Source organism: Chinchilla lanigera, unplaced genomic scaffold (genome assembly GCF_000276665.1).
Source record: "Chinchilla lanigera isolate Chin_1 unplaced genomic scaffold, ChiLan1.0 scaffold00015, whole genome shotgun sequence".
NCBI classification, from domain to species: domain Eukaryota; kingdom Metazoa; phylum Chordata; class Mammalia; order Rodentia; family Chinchillidae; genus Chinchilla; species Chinchilla lanigera.
Window position 1 is genome coordinate 13,965,196 of NW_004955416.1, and position 20,184 is coordinate 13,985,379.

Consider the following 20,184-nt stretch of genomic DNA (forward strand, 5'->3'; position numbering starts at 1 on the left):
GGACGGGAGCGCCCCGGCTGGCTCGCTCCGCTCGGCCGGCCGGCGGGAAGTGGGAGCCCGGGAACTGCGAACGGGCGGCGGTTCGGCCGGGTTGTGTGCGGCTGTCCCGGCTGCAGGGAGGGCGTGCTGCCTCAGGAGCCCGAGGACCGGGCGCGCCGGGCTCCTGCGCGCTCTTCCGTCCTCGGGGAGTGTGCCCGAGAGAAACTGCTCCCGGGGCGCGCTGCTTTGCGAGTGTGGGAGGGATTCGGCGTAAATTTGGTGGTCTGGTGATGAATGTTCCGGACACTGTGGTGGAGTATTCTGGGAAACTGAGGCAGGAGGCTCACGAATCCGAGCCCGGCAGCTTTGTGAGAGTTGGTCTCAAGAGGGAGGGGTGGAGACGAAGCTCTCTGCGGAGGCCCTGGGCTCAATTCCCAGTACTGAGAAGATGGGATTTGACAGTTCGCTCCCTTTCTATGGGTAATAAACTCAGCCTCTTTCGAATGAAAGTACTGGTCTTGCCCTGCTTTTGTTTGCCTAGACTCGGGTGTGGAAGGGAGGTTGTGCCGGCCTGGACGGCAGACAGGAGGTTAGGCAGTTACTGCGCTGAATGATCCTGGGAACATTTGCAGTTAGGAAGGCGTCGGGGGTTTTGCATTTACTGTGGCGTACAGTGTTCCAGAGACAGAAAACGGCTGATAAAGTTCTAAGACTCCAGCTGAACACCAAACTTAATAACAAATGAGCTGATGATAATGGCTGCCCCAGCAAGCATTTTTGCTGAGCACAACTATTAGTAGTTTTGTCTTTAATCCTTAAAACAGGTTGTAAAACCCAAACTCTACAGGTGCTTGAGGTAACATAAATGAGTGAGGGAAGGTATTACCCCTACTAACCGAGAGCATTTGTATCTCTCTTAACGGTCTTTCTAAAGCCCTCTCTAAAAGCAGCTGCCATTGTTGTCAAGCAAAGCAAAATGCGGGCCTGGATTTTGATGCGTCTTTGACCTTTTTCCCTAGTCTGTATTTCCCTGGTAGTCTGTATTTTGATAATTCCTCAGACTTTTAAATGTAGCAGAATTTAAAAATGTAAAAGACAATAGGGACCAAATGTAATATTTCTATAATATTGAATTCAACGTGATAGCTAGTTTGGGATCTGTTTTAAGATACTAGATTTTCCCCTAATTTACAGATGAGGAAACTGGCTCAGACTGAGTCATGAAGCTATTAAGTGATGGAATCAGGTGCTGGGTCTTTCTGGCGTCATAGCCCAGTTTGTTAGGTATGTGTATTCTGGTATGTCAGGGGTTAATTAGTAACGTATAGTGCAGGGGGAAAAAGGCTGTGGCTAGACCCATGTTTAGGCAGTGTGAACCTTAACTGCATTGATGGGAATCTCGTTGCTATAGGAGTCAGTGGGTCTTCTGAGCACTAGTACAGCAGGGTGGATGGCAGGAGGAATGTGCTGTGTCTATCATTCCATGATGTGTGTCAGTACAGTTAGCTGATCTGAGAGCCAGAAGTCCGGAGAAAATAGACTCCTCCCACAGTGGGAGGTGAACCTCCCAGTTCTCTGCGCAAAAGACTTTTCCTTTTTCAGCATAGTTAAAATTTCAGTGACTTTTTCCATCTGGGGCAAGGCAAATTTGAAATCATATAATTATTTTAAGAACCATATATTAGTAGAAAGAAAAACCTTACTAAATCTGGCTATTTTAGCTCAAACTCCCATAAAGATGACTTAGATTTGCAGCAATAAACATTTTATTTTGGTGCTGGATAGTGTGAACCCAGGTGCTTCCTCATACTAAGCACATGCTGTACTTCTGAGCTATAGATAAAGGTTTTCAAAAGCAGTATGTGGCAAAATATTCAGGGACAAGGTCTTACGGCATAAAAAAGCCCTGCTCCTGGAATGAGAGTTGCGGAGTCTTTTAATTCTGAGTAAAATAATCTCAGCATTATACATAGCCACACTAGCAGATGTGTAAAAAAAAAAAAAAGTATAAAAGTCTGTGTATTATTCTCAAGGATTTAAAGTGGATGGGCTGGGGATGTGGCTCAGTGGTAGAGCTCTTGCCTTGTAGAAGGCCCTGGGTTTGATCCCCAGCACCGCACCCCCAAAAGAAGTGATAAAGAGCATATTTAAAGTCTTCGCTAAAGAGATTTCTCTGTGAGAATGTCCTCATATAAACTGAGTTATAGGAAAGATAACAACTCTGAAATACTGCCTGTGACCTGACCTTATCCTTTTCTAGCAACCTTTACCAGCTAAGTAGTCAGCTGTAAGTTCAGTGTTTGCAGATTTGGGCAGCAGGGGGCAGTGGGGTAGGGTTGAGGGGATGAGAGAACTTCAGTTGTCCATTTGCTGGTGTCTTCATATTTTATGCTGTGTTGTGTGTACAAGCTTTCTCATTCATTAGTTTCAGGTCCTTTGACTAAGTAACAGTTCCCTAAAATTGTTTGTTTAAAGAGCAAATTAATTAGGAGGTTTGTGCTATAAGTCTTGAAATTTGGGGAGAAGTGTAAACCAAACCCAGATATTAATGTATAAACTGTTTTCAGTAACTAGTGGTGGAGGCAGTACAAGAATTATGGGATGAAACACAAATTTTTTTGTGTGTATGGGAAAGCTGCAGTAATCTCATCCTAGTCTGCAAATCTGATTTTCCTGGGTAGTGTCTAAACTGAATTTCCTCTGGGAACAATTTCGAAAAAAATCCTAGAGTAGATGGGGATGAAGGGGGTTAGAACTAGAGCTTGAGATGGAGGAGGTTATATAAAGAATTTGGCCTCTTGTTTTATTTAAAATCAAGAAGCACTGATTGCACCCTTTCAATGGTTAAGCCTTTTGGATCCTTCCTAACTCCGCCTGTTTCCCTCCTACATGTAGGTTTAGAAATGCTTTTTTTTTTTTTTTTTTTTTTGTACTACTGTTGCAGCAGGTTTTTAGTTAAACTTGCATATGAGAGATTCTTCTGCAACTACAGATGTCGAGGATTGAAAGTTTTTATGTTGAAGATAAGACTGCACAATAATTCATTTCTTAATTATAGCTGAGATTGAACTACTGTGTATACATACTATTTAATATTTTCATGGAAAAATTTCTGACTTTCCATAAAAAGTATCCAAATTTTAGGGTGTTAAATCCACATTGTAGATTTAATTGCCAGTGACTTTTGTTAGTGGGATTTAAAAAGTGGCCTGTCAGGGGTTATTTTGCTGCCTTAATATATAATGTGTTTTTAAGTAGCTGTGGTATGTGCATGGAGGTGTTCCTGATTAAGTGCTTACTTAGGCATGGACAAACTGAATTCTCCTTTAAGTTTTCCTATATTGTTGGAGAAGTCCTTTTAGATTATAGTGAGTTAACACTCTTATTTTTATTTTTTTAAGGCATTTTATACCTTACTCCAGTTTCCCTGGAGGTAATTGGAGAATCCCCAGAAGGGCAGGTCTAAAGATTGATATGTGTTTAGAAATGGGTCACTGTTGATTTAGGGAGTAACTTGACTGGTATTGTTACTGCTTTCTTTATCCTTGGCCAGTATAGTATACAGTGGAGTACCATCTGGATAGGGTTTAGCACCATACATTCGATACAGGTGTGAGAGTAGCTTTCCTTTGTTGGAAGAAAAGCAGTTACCTTGAAGGGCAGAGGGGTGTGTGTGTGTGTGTGTGTGTGTGTGTGTGTCTTTTGACAGAACACTTAATCTCTAACTACTTAACACCTGTGCTTTTAGCATCTGGCTTTATGCTCCTGGGTTCTGGCCCTGGCACCATCTGTCTTATGAATTGTCTCTTTCTCCTGAGACTTTTTTTAAAAAACTATAATCTTAGTATTGTTTTGAAACTGAAAAAGTGTTGGAGATGTGTCTCTCAGGTATAATTTGGAATTGACACTGATCCTAAATTACAATTTTTGACTACCTCTCTTTGTTGACAAAGGAGAATTAAGCTTAGAACAAAAACCAGTTATTTTATTTTTATACAGTGAATGATTGACTGAGCCAGACCTAGAAGTCACATTTTGTCATTTCTAGACTAGTGTTCTAGAATTCACACATCTTGACCTCTCTTAAGTTGGTCTCTGATTATCTCATTTTACTTAAAATTGCCACTTAGTTCAGAAAATTTTGTGGCTTTCTTTTTCTTTTTTCTTTCTGGTAGTGTATAATTCCTCAACTTCAAGGTCCATTTCAGCAGAAGTGTTCATAAATTAGATTCATTTATAAGCCAACAAAGTGAGTCTTTTTTTTTTTAACTAAAAGAAGACAATTTATTTGAAGATGGCAAAGGAGGAAAAAAGACATGATAGGTACTTGGAAGGAGCAGGGAGAATTTGAAAGTCAGTTACTCTGACAAAGTGAGATTTACAGTACACCTGTGAAAGTTTGTAGTTCGAATGTTTGAAAGTTGAAGATTTACCTTACTTGGGATTGAACCCAGACCCTTGAGTAGGCTTAGCAAGTGCCCTACCACTGAGCTACACCCCCAGCCTTATGGCTTTTTCTTATGTGATCATTTTGTCTTGATGCTTGGAAGCTTCTTTTTCTTCCTCAGTGCTACATTCCCTGTGGTTCAGTCTGTTAGATCATTCCTGTCCTCTCATACAGGATTTGGTTCCATGAATTCCTATAGCTGCACTAGTTCTTTAGTTGCCAAGTTTTAGGTTGAGAACTTTAGCTTTTGTTGTTTTCAAGTCCTGTGGTTCTTATTGGACTATTGAATGCAGATATCTATCTGAAACACTTTAAACCTTGCTGGGGTTTCTAATTCTAAAAACAGAATCAGTTTTTTTTCCTTTCCTTGTCTCTTGGAGCTAATCTGATTCTATCTGTTTCACTCATTAGTCTAATTTTTCCCAACTAGATTCCAGGCTCTCTTATCCTCTTGGGGACAAGAGCTGTATTAGGGTGTTTTGTTTTTTCCCAGCAGAGACTGTGCTGCAGAAGGGTACTGGGTAAGTACATGGTTGTAGCTTTCCTTTGGAAATTTCTTTCCAGTGTTTATAACTACAAAGCCTGGGTGTAATCCTGCCTTGGTGTTATCTGTAGCCCTGTATTCATTCCATTCCTATTGCTGGTTCACTCAATTCCCCTCCTTCAGCTTGTTAAAAACCAGGGGGAGGGGCTGGGGATTTAGCTCAACGGCAAAGCGCCTGCCTGGCAAGCGCAAGGTCGTGAGTTCGGTTCCCGGTACCGGAGAAAAACCAAAAAAAAAAAAAAAAAAAAAACCCAGGGGAAAAATCCACCATACAGCGAGCCATCTTCAAGCCTAATCCCTTTCCCCATCCTTGGTTAAAAAACCTTTGTACATCAGGCCAGATGTTGGACCCGAGAAATCGTGAGATGCCCCCTCTTGTCACCAACGCCCATGGCCACCACATTCTTGAAGAGCCAGAAGAAGGGTTTGTCATCTCCTTCCTTGGGCTGTGTATCATGCAGGAGCTGGCCAGTACCCTTACAGGGTCCCTTGGGAGTGGGATTGACGATGGAGAGGTCATTGCAGGGGCTGCCCTCAATCATCAGATCAGATGGACCCCACTCCTAAATATGCTTCTGCGTGGCACTGCGGACATCACTGATGTCCTTGATCTTTCCTTGGTGCCACACTGTGCCCACTCTAATGGAGTCCTCACACACCTCAGGTAATGTAGTGGTCCATCTAGATGCCCAGGTCCTTCAGCACCAGGATCCCAATAGCAATTACATCAAAGAGAGATAGCACCCCGATGGGCTTTCTCTTCTCAGCTGGTACAGGTGGACAGTTTGACCCTTTGGAGGGTCAAATTCCTTATCATGGTTATTAGCAAAGAACATCTGGAGCCAAGACAGCCAGTCTTCCCGCCACTGCAGCGGCCTGTAGGTGTCCTTGTGCCTGCACATGTTGCAGTTCCAGGGGTCTTCCTTGATGGCTGCCTGGGCAGCCCCCAGCCCCACCAAGAGATCTACACACTTCATGCAAAAGCACCTGTAGCAGTTTTTCCTGCACAGGAGCACCTTGAGTCCCCTGCAGCAGATGGTGCAGTAAGACTGGTAGCCATCATCATTGTACTGGTACACACACTCCAGAAAGCAGTTCTTGCAGTTGTGGCACATTCTACCAATGAAGAGAGGGTGCTCCAGGGTGACGTTGAGGCTCCCACATGAGATGCAAATATCCTCGATATTCTGGCACTTCTGCAACACCTTGTACACCAACCACTCTTGTTTGTTCATCAGTAATCTCCTTAACCTTGGGCTTCTCTGTTGGGCTTTCATGGCTTTTTGGCTTGAGGTGATGCTGACACAGCTGCCTCAGGCTCAACCCTCATGTCTGTATAAACTTCCTTATAGAGATTCTTTTCTACTAGTCATGGCTCCAGGCTCTTGGGGCCAGAGGGCTGGAACCCTCTGAGGGCCCATTACATCATCTGCTTGTTCTGCACCTCCATAGCCTCAGTAGTGTTGCTCTCATCTTGGAAGGCTGGGAAAAGCTTTCTTGCATGGTTGCTGGCTACCTGCAGCACTTCATACAACATCTTGCGGTACATGGGCTGCTTGTTGTAGATAGCCTGGTGGAACATGCTGCAGAAGGAGCTCAGTGGTATCAGCTCCTCAACATACACCACAGAGAACTTGACATCTCCATGACCCAGTGGGTGCCTTCAGCTTGACTCCAGCCTGTCATCCACCAAGACACATGTGGCCTGGCCACCAGGAGAAGCCCTGCAGTTTACCCTACACCAAAGCCTTGGCCATCCTCATATTCTGGCTCGTTGTCAGCTGCTTTGGTGGCATTCTTGTCCCCAGCATCGGCCCCCACAGGTTCAGGAGTGGTGGCCACAGTGGAGAATGTGGGATCAGTGGGCTGCTGCACAGCAGGAGGGTTGGCCTCCTCCACCTTCTATGAGTCCCCAGACACCTGGTTTTCTTCCACAGCATTCATTACTGAAATTACCTTGGCTTTCTTCTCAGCCCTTAAGGCTAGGTACAGCCCCTCTGCAGCCCGGCTCCATACTTGTGTTCTTACATGAAAGAGAAGTTAGTACATATGACTATAAAAAGGTATTCACAAGAATATTCTCAGCACTTTTATTCATAACATTCAGAACCTGAAAGAAGAAAAGGTCTGCCTGTCAGGAATCCCCCCAAGACCTTTCCCAAGTTAGATGATTCATTGGGAGGATTCATAAGACAGAATACAATTGTACTCATTACTAAGATTTATTAAAACTAAAGGATAGAGAAAAACCATGAAAGAGATAAGGTGTATAGGGCAGTGTTTGGGGGACACTGGGTTCAAGCTTGTACAGGTCCTTTGTTAGGGGAGTCATAATGGATACCATTTAATTTGCCCATAACTGACGATGTATGTAAAATGTTGTCAGCCAGGAAAGCTTGTTAGGAACTTGGTGCCCAGGTTATGGGTTTTTTGTTTCTGTTTTTGTTTTGTTTTGGCCTGGTCAGCTAGACATCTACTTCTTAGAATGTACCAGAATTCCAGACTCAGGAGGAAAGCACGTGTTTGTCCTAAACCATATTGTTCATCCAGTTTAAGTAGAGGCAGTCACTCTTGTCAGTAGTGGGAATGGTGGGTACTCAGAAGCTGAGTTCCCAGATGCCAGCCAGAAGACAGCAGGGAGGCTTGCTATTTTAACTCCTTTCTGCTTACCCATACACAGTTGTGTGGGTAAGTTGTGACATAACTATGTTTGTGTAGCTTATAATAATCTATGGGACTGCCCTGTAATGTAAAAATATTCAAAGCAGGGGAAAAGTCAGACCCAAGAGTACATGTTACATGGTTGTGTTTGTAAGAAATTTAAAAATAGGCAAAATAAATCGGTGACCATAGGAGTCTGAAAGTACACCCTGTAAGAGCACAGAGAGGGGAAAGGACAGGGGAACCTATGGAATGTAGAAAAGTTCTGCATCTTGATATGTATGATAGTTACTCAGATATATACAAATATGTGGAATGAATCAAGTGTGTGCCTATGACTAGCATCCTTCACTGCATGTATGTATCCTGTAGTTAAAACAGAAGTAGTAAGAATCTAACTGGATCACTAAGTAGAAGCCACTGTAAGGTGGCTTTTTGAATTTGTTATGGCTGAGGAGCTTTGCCTTACAGCAGTTCTCAAAACTGTATCTTTGGGCCTTGAAGGACCCCAAAAACCTCAAGAAGACCTCAAAGTCAAAACTATTTTAATAATTCTAAGATAATGGTTGCATTTTTAAACTGTCATCATTTGCATTGATAACAAAAGGATGGAGGTGTGTGAAACCTCTGGCACCTCAGCAAGAATCAAGGCAGTGCCGTTAAGCTATAGTAGCAGTCATTGTATCTTTCCCACTACACATTCCTCCCCAAAAGTTTCACTTACAAGTGTCCTTGAGGAAGCAATACAAATTAATTTTATTAAACTTCAAGCCTTGAGTATATGCATTTAATATTGTGTGACAAATGGGAAGTTATCATTGAGCACTTTTGCTTCATATTCAAGGGAAGGGGTTGTCAAAGAAAAAGTGTTTATGTGATTGAGTTTCAAGAAGAGTAAGCTGCTTTTTTTCATGAAATACCTTTTCTTGACAGAAAGACTGTGCTTATTCAGCTTGGGGTATTTGGCAGCTATTTTTCTAAAAGTGAATAAGTAAGCCAATTGCTTCATAAAAAATGACTGACAGTATTTTTACCAGGGGTAAAATTTGAGCATTGAAGAAATTACAATTTGTTTTGTTTTGTTTTGTTTTTCCGGTACCAGGAATCGAACTTACAACCTTGCGCTTGCCGGGCAGGCGCTGTGCCGCTGAGCTAAATCCCCAGCCCCAGAAATTACAATTTCGGAAAATGTTTATCTGCCACTACATAAGCTTCATACCTTCTCCAGTAACTTAAAGATAACAGTGGTGGTGACATGTGGTGTCAGAATTTACAGATATGTGCATAACTCAGTGAACCACTATTTGTCAAATAACTATAATATATATTATACATTGAGAGCTCCATCCATTGTGCAAGGCAGACCAATACATTTTAATGTAATAGCATATGAAAAGTACATGCACGTGGTTTCAGATTCTGTGCTGCAACTAACGTTTAAGAAATTGAGACAGGTGCAGTGGCCCATGCCCGTAGTCCCTGGGCTCTGGGAGGCTAAGGCAAGAGGATTGCAAGTTTTTTTGGGCAGTTTAGCGACTTCATGAGACTTGTCTTGAAAATAAAAAGGGCTGAGAATGTAGCTCAGTGCAAAGGCCCTGGGTTAATCCTCAATTACCCCCAGCCCCAAAAAACTTCCTACTTGAGAGAAAAATAATGTCAGTCATCTGAAAGAGCTGTTAAAATATTCCTCCTTTCTACCTGCTTATCCAAGACTGAACTTTTTTCCTATACCTAGACCAGAACAATAATGACAACAATTAGAGAATCAATTAAGAAAATTACAGAATCAAATAAGAAAACCCAACCATCTTCTATTAAGCCAGATATTAAAGAGATTTGAAAAACTCAGTAACTTTTCACTAATTTATTTCATTTTGGAAAATTGTGTTAATATGTAATGGATTTGTTTTCTTAAAGTAATAAATATACTTCTTCAGTTTTAATTTTCAGTGGGTAAATTTTGATTGATCCACCTTTACAAAAGAAAGGCCCTTGGTAATTTTAAGAGTATAGAGTCTCGAAATAAAAATGTTTGAAGACTACTGTCACATGGAGTAGAAGATCAGATTTACTCTTTTCAGAGATTTTATAGGAACATCCAGACAGGATGAAACATTTTGAAAGGCTCAAAAATGTCCATTGGATTTTAATAGGACACAGTAAACTTAGCAAAAAGTTTCAGAATAGCATTTGTGGGAATGAAAAGAGGCATCTGATACCTAAATTCAGAGATTAAAGAGATGAACAGGGTCAGGCAGTAAAACAGGATGTTATGCTGTACAGAAGCTGGAGGAAAGACAAGCTATTAGAGGTTAGTATGGGGTTAAGGTAAGAGCTAAACAAGAGAGAGAGCTGATCCTGTTTACAGACAGAGCTGTGTTAAAGGTGTGGCAGGGATAACTGATCAAGATGTTCTGAGGTGGTGAGAAAAGATATTCCCAAACTATCTTTGCATAGGAAGGAGATTCTTTTGGTAACTGGAGGAAAAATTATAGAGAAACTATGTCAAATTGGAAAGGGCAAGAATAGTGCCTATATTACCAGCTGTCCAGAGCCTTCCATGACTTTTGTTCTTCATGAGAATTTATGAGGCTGTGTCATTCTTGCTTTATGAATGAAAAGACATGCTCAGAGAAATTATAAATCTTGGTCAAAGTCATCCACTTAGTAGAACACTAGGGCTCAAGTCAGGATCCCAGACTTCAAACTGCCTCTTCCTTCTACTTCAGGGCAGCTTGAGAAACACTGCTTAGAGAGGAAATGGAGAAAGGTCAGAGTAAACTCATTGACAGCGTTGGAGCTTTTGTTTTTTTGTTCATGTGGAATTGTCTCTGATTCAGACTTAAAATTCCAAATCCTGAAGTGACTTGAGTGACAGAGTTTTGAAACAACATAGAATTAATGACTGTTTATCCTGATTTTTTTTTCTAAAATCTTACAGGAATCCCTACTATTTATGGAGGTAAAGAGGTGGTAAGATACCTTTAACAGGAGTGTGATATAGGGCCTTAGGTTTGTATGGTATTGGTATTGAGGGGTGTAAGTGCAGCAGATACTGTGCTGGGTGCTGCTGAGATACAGGCTGTGGAACACATTAAACTTGATCAAATTGGAATGCTATTAGCGCATGCAGATAGCAGTGTGACAAGTGTTGGCAAGAGCTGCAGTTGTAGTGACCATGTGCTGCCGATATTCTTGAGCAGTCTGGGTATTAAGTATTACCTTCATGGTCTCATACATGTGTTCTGGAATTTTAGTATTCCTTTTTCAGACTGAGCTAATACAGCTCAAAGAATTTTACACAATGCATGTACCTGTAGAAACTAAAGAATAACCAGAAATTAGGTATAGTGGTACATGCCTGCTTATAATTCTAGTGCTCTGAGACTGAGGCAGAGGAATTACAAGTTTGAATCCAGCCTGGACATCTTAGTGAGAACCTATCTCAAAAAATAAAATAAAAGTACTGGGGATGTACCTCAGTGGAAAGGCCCTGGGTTCAATTCCCAGAACATATTGTTAAAAAGAGAGAGGGAATGAACCAGAGAAAAGAAGGGAGCCAGAACAAAGTGGTTCCTGAATTGAGTGGAGATTAGCTGAAATTCTGAACCCCCAGAGATGTCAAATAAGATAGACTCGGTTGGGTTTTGGCAGCTGTGAACTCAGTAATTTAGGAGTGTAGTGTCTTGTGGAGGGTATGCTTACAGAGTATTGGGGTTTAGAGGATTAACAAGAGGTTAAGTAAATAATACTGTATAATATTCTTTTTCATGGCTGCTTATTGAAAGTCTGCTCTTGCACTGTTCTTTAGAAGCTGTGTGTGTGTGTGTGTGTGTGTGTGTGTGTGTGTATGCCTGCGCGCACACACACATACTTTCACATACTTTACTGGAAGCTGAATCTAGGGCCTCACGGATGCTAGGTAAATGCTTCACCTCTGAGCTCCATTCTCAGCTATTTTTAATTTATTTTGAGACAGGATTCTAAGTTGCCCAGCTGGCCTTAAACTTGCAATCCTCCTTCCTCAGCCACTCAGGTCACTGGGATTACAGGCATGACCCACTATACCATAGGAGTTGTAATTGTGGAACCTTTTGAGGTACCTTGAGTTATCCTTTCTTGTGGCATTTTGTGCTTTATTTGATCTCCACTTACATAGCTGGATTTCTTTCTCCCATTTAATGAATTCTGAAACCAAGGTTTTTAAATTTCTGTAATCTTAACATCTTCTAACCTAGCAGTTTTTCAGTATTGAAGTAATACTAGATTGAACTATGTGAAATTATCATTTTCTTGGTTGAAAAAGATAGACAATTTGCAACTTCAAATGACCAATCTAAAATATTTTTTATTCACATCAGTGCATGGGAGACTTGAGGTGGAGGACAAGGAAAAAATTAAATATGTATAGATGAGCATTTTAAATGCCTATAGTTATTAAAGTGCAGCCAAAAACTTGGCATGGAGTGGCCTGGCTACTTAAGGCAAACATGGAAATTTGGCTAGATGATATACATTCTTCCATAAGGAAAACATTAATTTCTCATAGAAAGCTAGAATTTCCTAATTTATAGTCAGCATTCTGAGCATATGAATTACTGTAATTTTCAACATTTCTTATATAAAAAGTCATATAGATAAATATCATACAAATAAATATAAAATTTTGGAATCTTATTTTTTAACAAAAACTTACCATGTGGAATGAATGCAAATCTTAAAGAGTTATGACAGTTTCAAACTGCAGATACCAAAAACCAAACAAATATATACCAAAAGAACTATTGTGGTTAAACAAGTAAGTTTGTTTTTTGGTGAACTTTGCTCGGATGAATAACTTAAAACCATACTTCTGAGTAACAGTGGCTTTATCACCTGTATGGAATCATACATCTGTCACCATAAGTTATCTATTGAGCATATCCATGTACTTTATTTCTAGTTACTACAAAGTCTGCGGAGTAGGTAGTACCATATTTTATACCTTCAGCAACTAAGGCCTAAAGTGACACTTCAGTGGTACACTTGGTGTTTATAATCCAAAGCTCATGTTCTTTGTGCTTTTTGATAGAGTGATTCACATTTTTTGAGAGGACGATCCTTTCCTTTTGGAAAGGGGAAGCTCTTTTTTCGTAGGTTCTCCCTAACCCATTCTACCTCAGGTGTCCCAGTTGAAGATCACAGCTGTGGGGAACTACTTGTTTTGCCATGAGAGTTGAAGAAGAGAAAATTGAGGCCTGATCTAAAATAACTTGTATTAGTAGCAATTCCTCATGAGTCATTCTGTTATGACAGATAAGCAGGTAGAACTAGTTTTATCTTCAGGCCATTTTTTGCTATGTCATCAGCATTAAACTAGAAGAGAATTATTTTTCTTTTCTAAATTGCCAAGTAATTCTTCCCACTGATCGCAGATTTTCTGCTTTACTAGGGTTTGCACTCTAAATCTCAGATTTATCTTAAAGCCTACTTTCTTGTCCACAGTGAAAGACGAACTAAAGGTCAAAAACTGCAAATGATGTCATTTTATAATAACAACAAAAAACCCCAAAATAATAGCATCAGCAGTAGTAGGCAAACCAAGAAAAAATACTTTTTACATAGTGGGAAGTTGGTTTGAATTCACAACTATATATAGATCAAAGTTAAGATAGGATATACAAAGTAAATGGGACTGTGACTATAGGGATAAATAGTTGCTTTCTGTTTTAGAAATGAAAAACAATGAATTCATTTAACTAGAGAGATGAAAAGGATTAATGTATTCTGTAGTAGATTCAGGGTTTAGGCAGTTCTTATTTGTATTAGTATCTTTAGTATTTAATTAAGTTTGTCTCTCTGGTATTTGTTTTGTTTTGCCATTGTTGTTTGTTTTTTGAGATAAAGTCTTACTATATAGCCCAGGCTGGCCTGAAACTTATGGTGATATTCTCGCCTCAGTCTTCAGAGTGTTAGTTGTCTTAATTCAAATGATTAGGGGGAAGGATAATGAGTCCCAGGCATATAAGGGCCGATGACCTTCAGAAATATAGTTGCCCTTGATTTCTTTTTTAGTCCATTTTTCCACTTAACGAGCAAATAGATTCTTTCCCTCAAAGATCACTTGGTAGTTTTTAATCCCATAGTATAATAATATTAATAGGGAACATTAATTTATTCAGTATATAGTTAGGTTTCATGGACTGTGCTAACTACAGTATGTGTATTACTTCATAAACCCTACTTTGAAAAAGTGTTACTGCTGTTATACTTTATACATAAGGGAAGTAGAATTGTTCTCAATTTGAGGGTGCTGGCTTTGATTTTTTTTTTTCCTTTAAAATTGGTCATTCAAGGCAAACATTGGTACTTACTGATAAGATCAAGCAGTTTAGGGTATAAATTGAACACATTTACTTTTATTCTGATTGCACAGTCATCTTAACTAGACCTCTAATTTGGTATGCATGAGAAAAGAGGAGGGAGGCATACCAGATGCAGTTTGCCCAATTTGGGAATATGATGTGTATTCCTAATGGGATTAGGAGTTGAGGCAGTGTGGCTAGATGCATTCCTAAATTAGATTTTTTCAGACTGCTTGAAATAAGGTTTTAGACCTTTTTTTCCAGAAGCCCCCCACCAAGTCTGCTTGTATCTCCCAGCCTACCGTGACAGTTCCCTCACCCCTCACTGATCTTTTAACCTCTCATCTCCTGTAGTTGCTGACAGTATCTGTACTGTAAGACTCACATACAGTGGTCATTTACTCACTGTTAGATGTGGCCAGGATCTGGGAATCCATATATGTAGTACTTCTATTGTAGTAAATAAAACTTGGGTTATTTTTTGTATATTGAAAAGGGATTTTAAAAGTTTGGTAACTTCAAATTTAGAAGACAGTGTTAACCTGTCCAACATGATCAGGTCTTAGTTCCTTGTTCATACTTCATAACTTTCTTTTGATTTAGTCTAATATGCTGACTTGTGCTGTTCACTGTAGATAGCAGGCAATCAGATAAAGTTCATTAGGAGTGAATAAATGGAGCATTTAGCCTTAAGATCAGCATATTGTAAATGTTTGCATCTTAGCCTTTATGAAGTTACCTTAGTGAAATTTTGAATTATCTTAGAAATGTTCAGTTAACATTGAGCAATTAACAGTGAAGAAGAATGTATGGATGTCACCTCTTAGGTTTAGGAAAACAGTTGTACTCTGGTTGTCCTTGCAGCTTGCAGAAGATACCAATCTTTTCAAGATGTTGAGGCTAAAGGGAAGTTCAGGTCTGTCCCTCTAAGGTCATCCTGCAGTTTGTAAAACAATGCAGTGGGTCATTCTGCTCACCTAGATTTTAATAGGCTAGACAGAATGATAGGATTTTGTTTTATTTTCATGAGATCAGCTATAAGGTGGTAAGTATGTACCAGTTTCCTTGCTTGGTCTGCTTTTTGTTTTTCCCAGAATAATTGGGAATGATAGAAGTAGTAAAGCAGATTCCTCTTAGAATATTCAGTCTGTCAACCAGTGTTTCATTGTTCACAGTGTCAGGCACTAGATGTAGAAGGTAAGGAAGAGTAAAGAGTGAAGAATGGAGCTGGACATGGTGGTGCATGCCATAGTCCCAGCACCCTGGGAGGCTGAGGCAGGAGGATTGAGAGTTCCAGCCCAGCTTGGGCAACTTAGTGACTTTGTGAGACTATCTCCAGAATTAAAAAAAAAAAAAAAATCAAAGGGCTGGAAATGTAGCTCAGTGAAAATGTCCTGGATTCAACCTCCAGTAGTGCCTAAAGAGAAAGAAAAACATAGAAATGGTACTCGGATTTCTTTCCTGGATACCTGGTAGATGGTGATGTTATTTGCTAATATGGAGACTACCAGTAGTTTTTGCAAAGTGTTCAGTTCAATATTCTGTACATAGGAGTGCTTTTTTTCGTTCAGTGACGTTTGTTGTCTTCTCATACCAGTAAATAGAGTAGTATGTGCTTTTAATGTCCACGTTCCTTTTAGGTGGTTTTTGTTGTTACAATATCTTTTATAATTATATCTTATGTAAAAACAGCTATTGTGTGCTATGCCACCGTACGGAATGCCACCGTCATCAAAAAGTTATTGGGTACCTTTTCTCATTTCATAGGTGGGAAAACCTTGGAAGGTACAAAGCTTAGGTAACTAACATCATACAGCCAATAAACAGTAGAATCAAAAATTTCAAAGTGCTGTATTGAGATATAATTTACATATCATAAAGTTTTCACCTTTCATTGTATAATTCATTAGTTTTTTAGTATATTACAGAACTGTGCAACCATGATCATAATGTAATTTTAGAATCTTCTGTCAACTCAGAATAAACTTGGTATTCATTAGCCACTACCCCTTGCCAACTCTGAACAGATGATCTTTATATTTCTTACTCTAGATGTTTCATATAAATGTGTTCTTACAATGTGTAGTCTTTTGTGACTGGCTTCTTTCACTTAACATACTTTTGAGGTTTTTTCCCATGTTGTAGTATACCTCAGTACTACATTCCTTCATGCCAAACAGTATTCCAGGGTGTGGAAATAATTTGAACCATGTCTTTCTGGTTCTGTAGCTTATGTTGCTGCAGCCACATTGTGCTAATTCCTGTGTCCGTTAGCAGGTTCCTGAGAAAGTAGCTTTATATTTTTGTTGGTATATTTAAGAGTTTTCTGCGTGCTTTGTCCATAAAAAACACCCATTTAGTGTTTTATTATATTGGCAAGAAACTCGGGGCCTTGTTACTTTATCTAATGCGTGGTGTTATAAAAGATCCATATGTTTATCATAAAAGAGTATAGAAAGCCTAAGTATCTTTTTTTCTGTCTCTAGGAAGAAGAAACAGGAAGGATAAAAGATTGCTGGGACAATCAGGAAGTGCCTGCACTCTCCACATGTAGCAATGCCAGTATCTTTCGAAGGATAAATGCCATATTGGACAATTCTCTGGATTTCAGTAGAGTCTGCACTACACCAGTAAATCGAGGAATGCATGATCATTTGCCAGGTGATTTAGATTTGGAATCTTGGATGCACTAGGCTTGTGTGTAGACTAGCTTCTATTCTAAGCAATGCCTTTAGGAGATCTTCCTTGGGAAACCTGTGGAAAATGGCAGCACCTACCCCTTTTATGATTCGCTTTGTGGATTAGATCCCTCTTTGGGTGAAGAATGCCTTTGATTAGAATATAGGAATCTATTTTATGATACACAGGAATATTGGGAAAGAAAGTGAGGGCCAAAAGTAGTGAGCATTTATATATAAAGATATGATAAAAATTATATTTTATATAGATGTTATTAACCATCTAAAGACAGTAAAAGGTAACAGATAAAATAGACAGTAAAAGGTAACAGATAAAATAAATCTAATATTTTATTCAGCCTAACATATGTAAAACATTGCCTTGTTAACATGTCATTGATATAAAAGTGATTGTCTTCTTGTTAATACTAAGGCTTCAGAATCATCCAGTGTGTTTTACACTTACAGAATATTTTAGTATGAACTAGTTACATTTCACATGTTCAGTAGCCACATGTAACTAGTATATTGGACAGTGCACCTTTTGCCTGTTTTAACAGCTTTTCAACATGAATTAAGTCAACAGACTTTTTTTAAGGATATGTAGGATACTCCATAGATTGGAACGGTACTAGCATCACTTGAAGATGACTCTTCCCAGTGAGGTGTGCATATCCTAACAGGTTTCATAATCTTTTATGTGTGTTACAACATGTTTTAAGAATGCTATTTGAGTTATTTTAGATGAAAGAATACATTTTTAATTTTTAAAATGGACTTTGAAAAATTTGGCAATAATGAGGCTTCTCAGAATAAGGACTGATAATTACTGTTCTTTAATTATGAATTTCTGATTTACTTTTCAACTTGGTCTTAGAAATAATTACAATGAAGATGTAAGAGTATATGAGAATTAAGTAGTTAAACATTTGAAGCCCTTTAAGAACTGATTTGTGCCATCTGTAAAATGAAAGGACATACATACCTGAGAGGGCAGGGATTTATGTCTTCTAACTTCTACAAAAGAGGATATATAAAATTTAAGGTATAAGATGATTCTAAATTAGCTTATGCTGTGTTAAAACTTTAAAAAGTCACTGGGCATGGTAGCACACAGCTACAATCTTCAGCAGTTGGGAGGCTATGGCAAGAGATCACTGTGAGTTTGAGGTCATTCTGAGCTACCTAAGTAAGAGACCCTGACTCAAAATAAACAAATAACCCCCCCCCACAAAGAAAAACACTTCCAGGAGTGTTTTTGGTTCTAATACATGTTCTGTTATTATCCCCTGAGAAAATTGCATAGATTATATTCCAATAAAAATGACAGTTGGGGAGGTGGGGATTTAGCTCAGCGGCATAGTGCCTGCCTGGCAAGCGCAAGGTCGTGAGTTTGATTCCTGGTACCGGAAAAAAAAAATCAAAAAAATAAAATAAAAATGACAGTTGGTCTGGGGATGTTTGTAGTTCAGTGATAGAATGTGTGCTTAGCTTGCCCAGGGCCCTAGGGTGATCCCCAGTACTCTTCCTGGAAAGACAATCAGGAGTGACTTACATCTCACTGGATTGCTTCATACATGCTGGAAATCTTTGTAGTTTATAGGAAAGTCTTTTTTTAACTAGTGGTAGGTTGTTGAGCTGTCTAGACAAAGTCCCATGCCTGCTGAATGAGGAGCTTTCAGGAGTATGTTTTGGGTTGGAAAGGGAGCCCAGTGGCCTTGCTGATAAGAAGACAGGCTCTGGTGAGGGTGTTACCCTTACACTCTGTCAGGTCATTGGCTGGCTGAACTGTAAAGTATGTACTTCTCAACCTCAGATTTTTCTCTGGGCAGGTACATAATATACAATGGGAAGAGTACCTTGGAAAATTGAGAGACTTAGGTTCATGTACATAATATACAATGGGAAGAGTACCTTGAAAAATTGAGAGACTTAGCTTCTAAGCTTGATATTGGACAGTGAAATAAAGAGGTCAGTTTTCTCAACTGTAGAACAGAATGTTACCTGCCCAACCTGCTTCACAAGTTTTCTTCTTTTTTAATGTGGCTCAGATGAGGCAGTATGCAGATTTAAGGGAACTCAAGGATTGTGGAAAAGGTTCCTTTTAAGGTAGCTGGTGTTCAGAGCCCTTCAGCTGCACCGAGCCCCCACTGTATGGTCATCACTCTGTACTTTCCACCTCAGATGTTAGCTGAGTTCTGTGAGCCCTTGTTAATGAGTGATGAAGCAGGTCTGTAGAGAACCTCTTCCTGGTGTTTCCCCAGCAAGAACCACTTACAGACAAGTCCAGCAGAAAAGCAAATCCAGTGGTGATGAAGTAAGCTTAGGGGATTATATTTTTCGTGAAGCATCATAAGAAGCAACCTGAACTTGTAGCTTCTGATGAAAATTTTGTTGCCTAATAATCAGGATTATAAAAACTTGAGATTATTTATAATAGCATTATAACTAGGGAAAATGAACCACTAAATATGTTTGCGGAAGACTTCTTAATGAGAAAACATAATCACTTACCCAGAATGAAAAAAGCAAAGTATAAAACCGTATGCCTCCAAATATATACATAAGTATACAGGAAGACTAGAATGATTTACCTGTTACAGTAGACATCATTTTCTGTATACCTTTTCCCACTAGTCTTTCTACAACAAAGATAATATGATAAAAATGTTTAAAAATGGTATATCCCACTGTTTCACATTGGTATTTGCATTCTTCATAGATCAGATTTTATTCTCTCTCTGGACTATGACAAAGTAAAAGATCATGTCTTACTAATATTTTATTCATGTTCAGTGGTCAGAATTAAAATTGCCCAGTTGTTTTACACAGACATGCCTAAATTTGCAAAAGTTGTATGTTTTTTATTTGAACAACTGTTTGAGTGTAAGTCACTTGCAGGATCATATGCTAGCTGTGACAAAATATTACATAGTATACTGTGTAATGAGAGTGGTAACAGAAATACATACTCAATTGACAAACCATTATTGGAAAACCGCTGTGACACAGTCAAAAGAGGGACTGTTGGGGAACTAGGAAAAACTTGTTGGGGGAAATAGCATTTGAAGTAGGCTTTTAAAGAGTTAAAATCATTTCACAGTGCAGCTAGATACTGAGTATATTTTTTTTTCTGTCACATTAGAATGGCCCAAGAGGGCCAAAGCTGAGGATGAAGAGGTGGTAACTAACCCATAGTGTAATAAAATCCCTTAAGTGGGGCCAACTGGTGGTACAGTTCACCAGTAGAGTGCTTTCCCTATATGTGGGAGGCCATGGGTTCAATACCTAGCAATGCAAAAAAAACCAAAACAAAACAAAACAAAAAAACAGTGTAGATGACTCTGCATGGAGTTTACCAAAAGGCCACAGAACAGTTCCTGCTGTCACAAATATCTCATTTCTTTTCTGTTACGGTTTGTATCTAGATGTGCCCCCAAAGCCTCTTGCAGTTATACATGGGGCTTTTAGAGGAGGTTGGAGCTAAGATTATATGCTGCTGAATTCCAGGATGTATTGCTGGGATTGACT

The 20,184-nt window shown here is 39.4% G+C and overlaps 1 protein-coding gene and 1 pseudogene across 4 annotated transcripts in view; one reads left to right on the forward strand and one right to left on the reverse strand.

Annotated features, from left to right (window-relative positions):
- Cpeb1 (cytoplasmic polyadenylation element binding protein 1) overlaps nt 1–20,184 on the forward strand; it is a 75,392-nt gene that overhangs the window by 1,896 nt on the left and 53,312 nt on the right. For all 4 annotated transcript variants that reach the window (XM_005381479.2, XM_005381480.2, XM_005381481.2 and 1 more), the window contains exon 2: nt 16,462–16,636. In XM_005381479.2, coding sequence (XP_005381536.1) covers nt 16,462–16,636 — 175 coding nt within the window. The remainder of the gene's footprint in view (nt 1–16,461; nt 16,637–20,184) is intronic.
- LOC102027974 lies at nt 132–6,938 on the reverse strand (annotated as a pseudogene).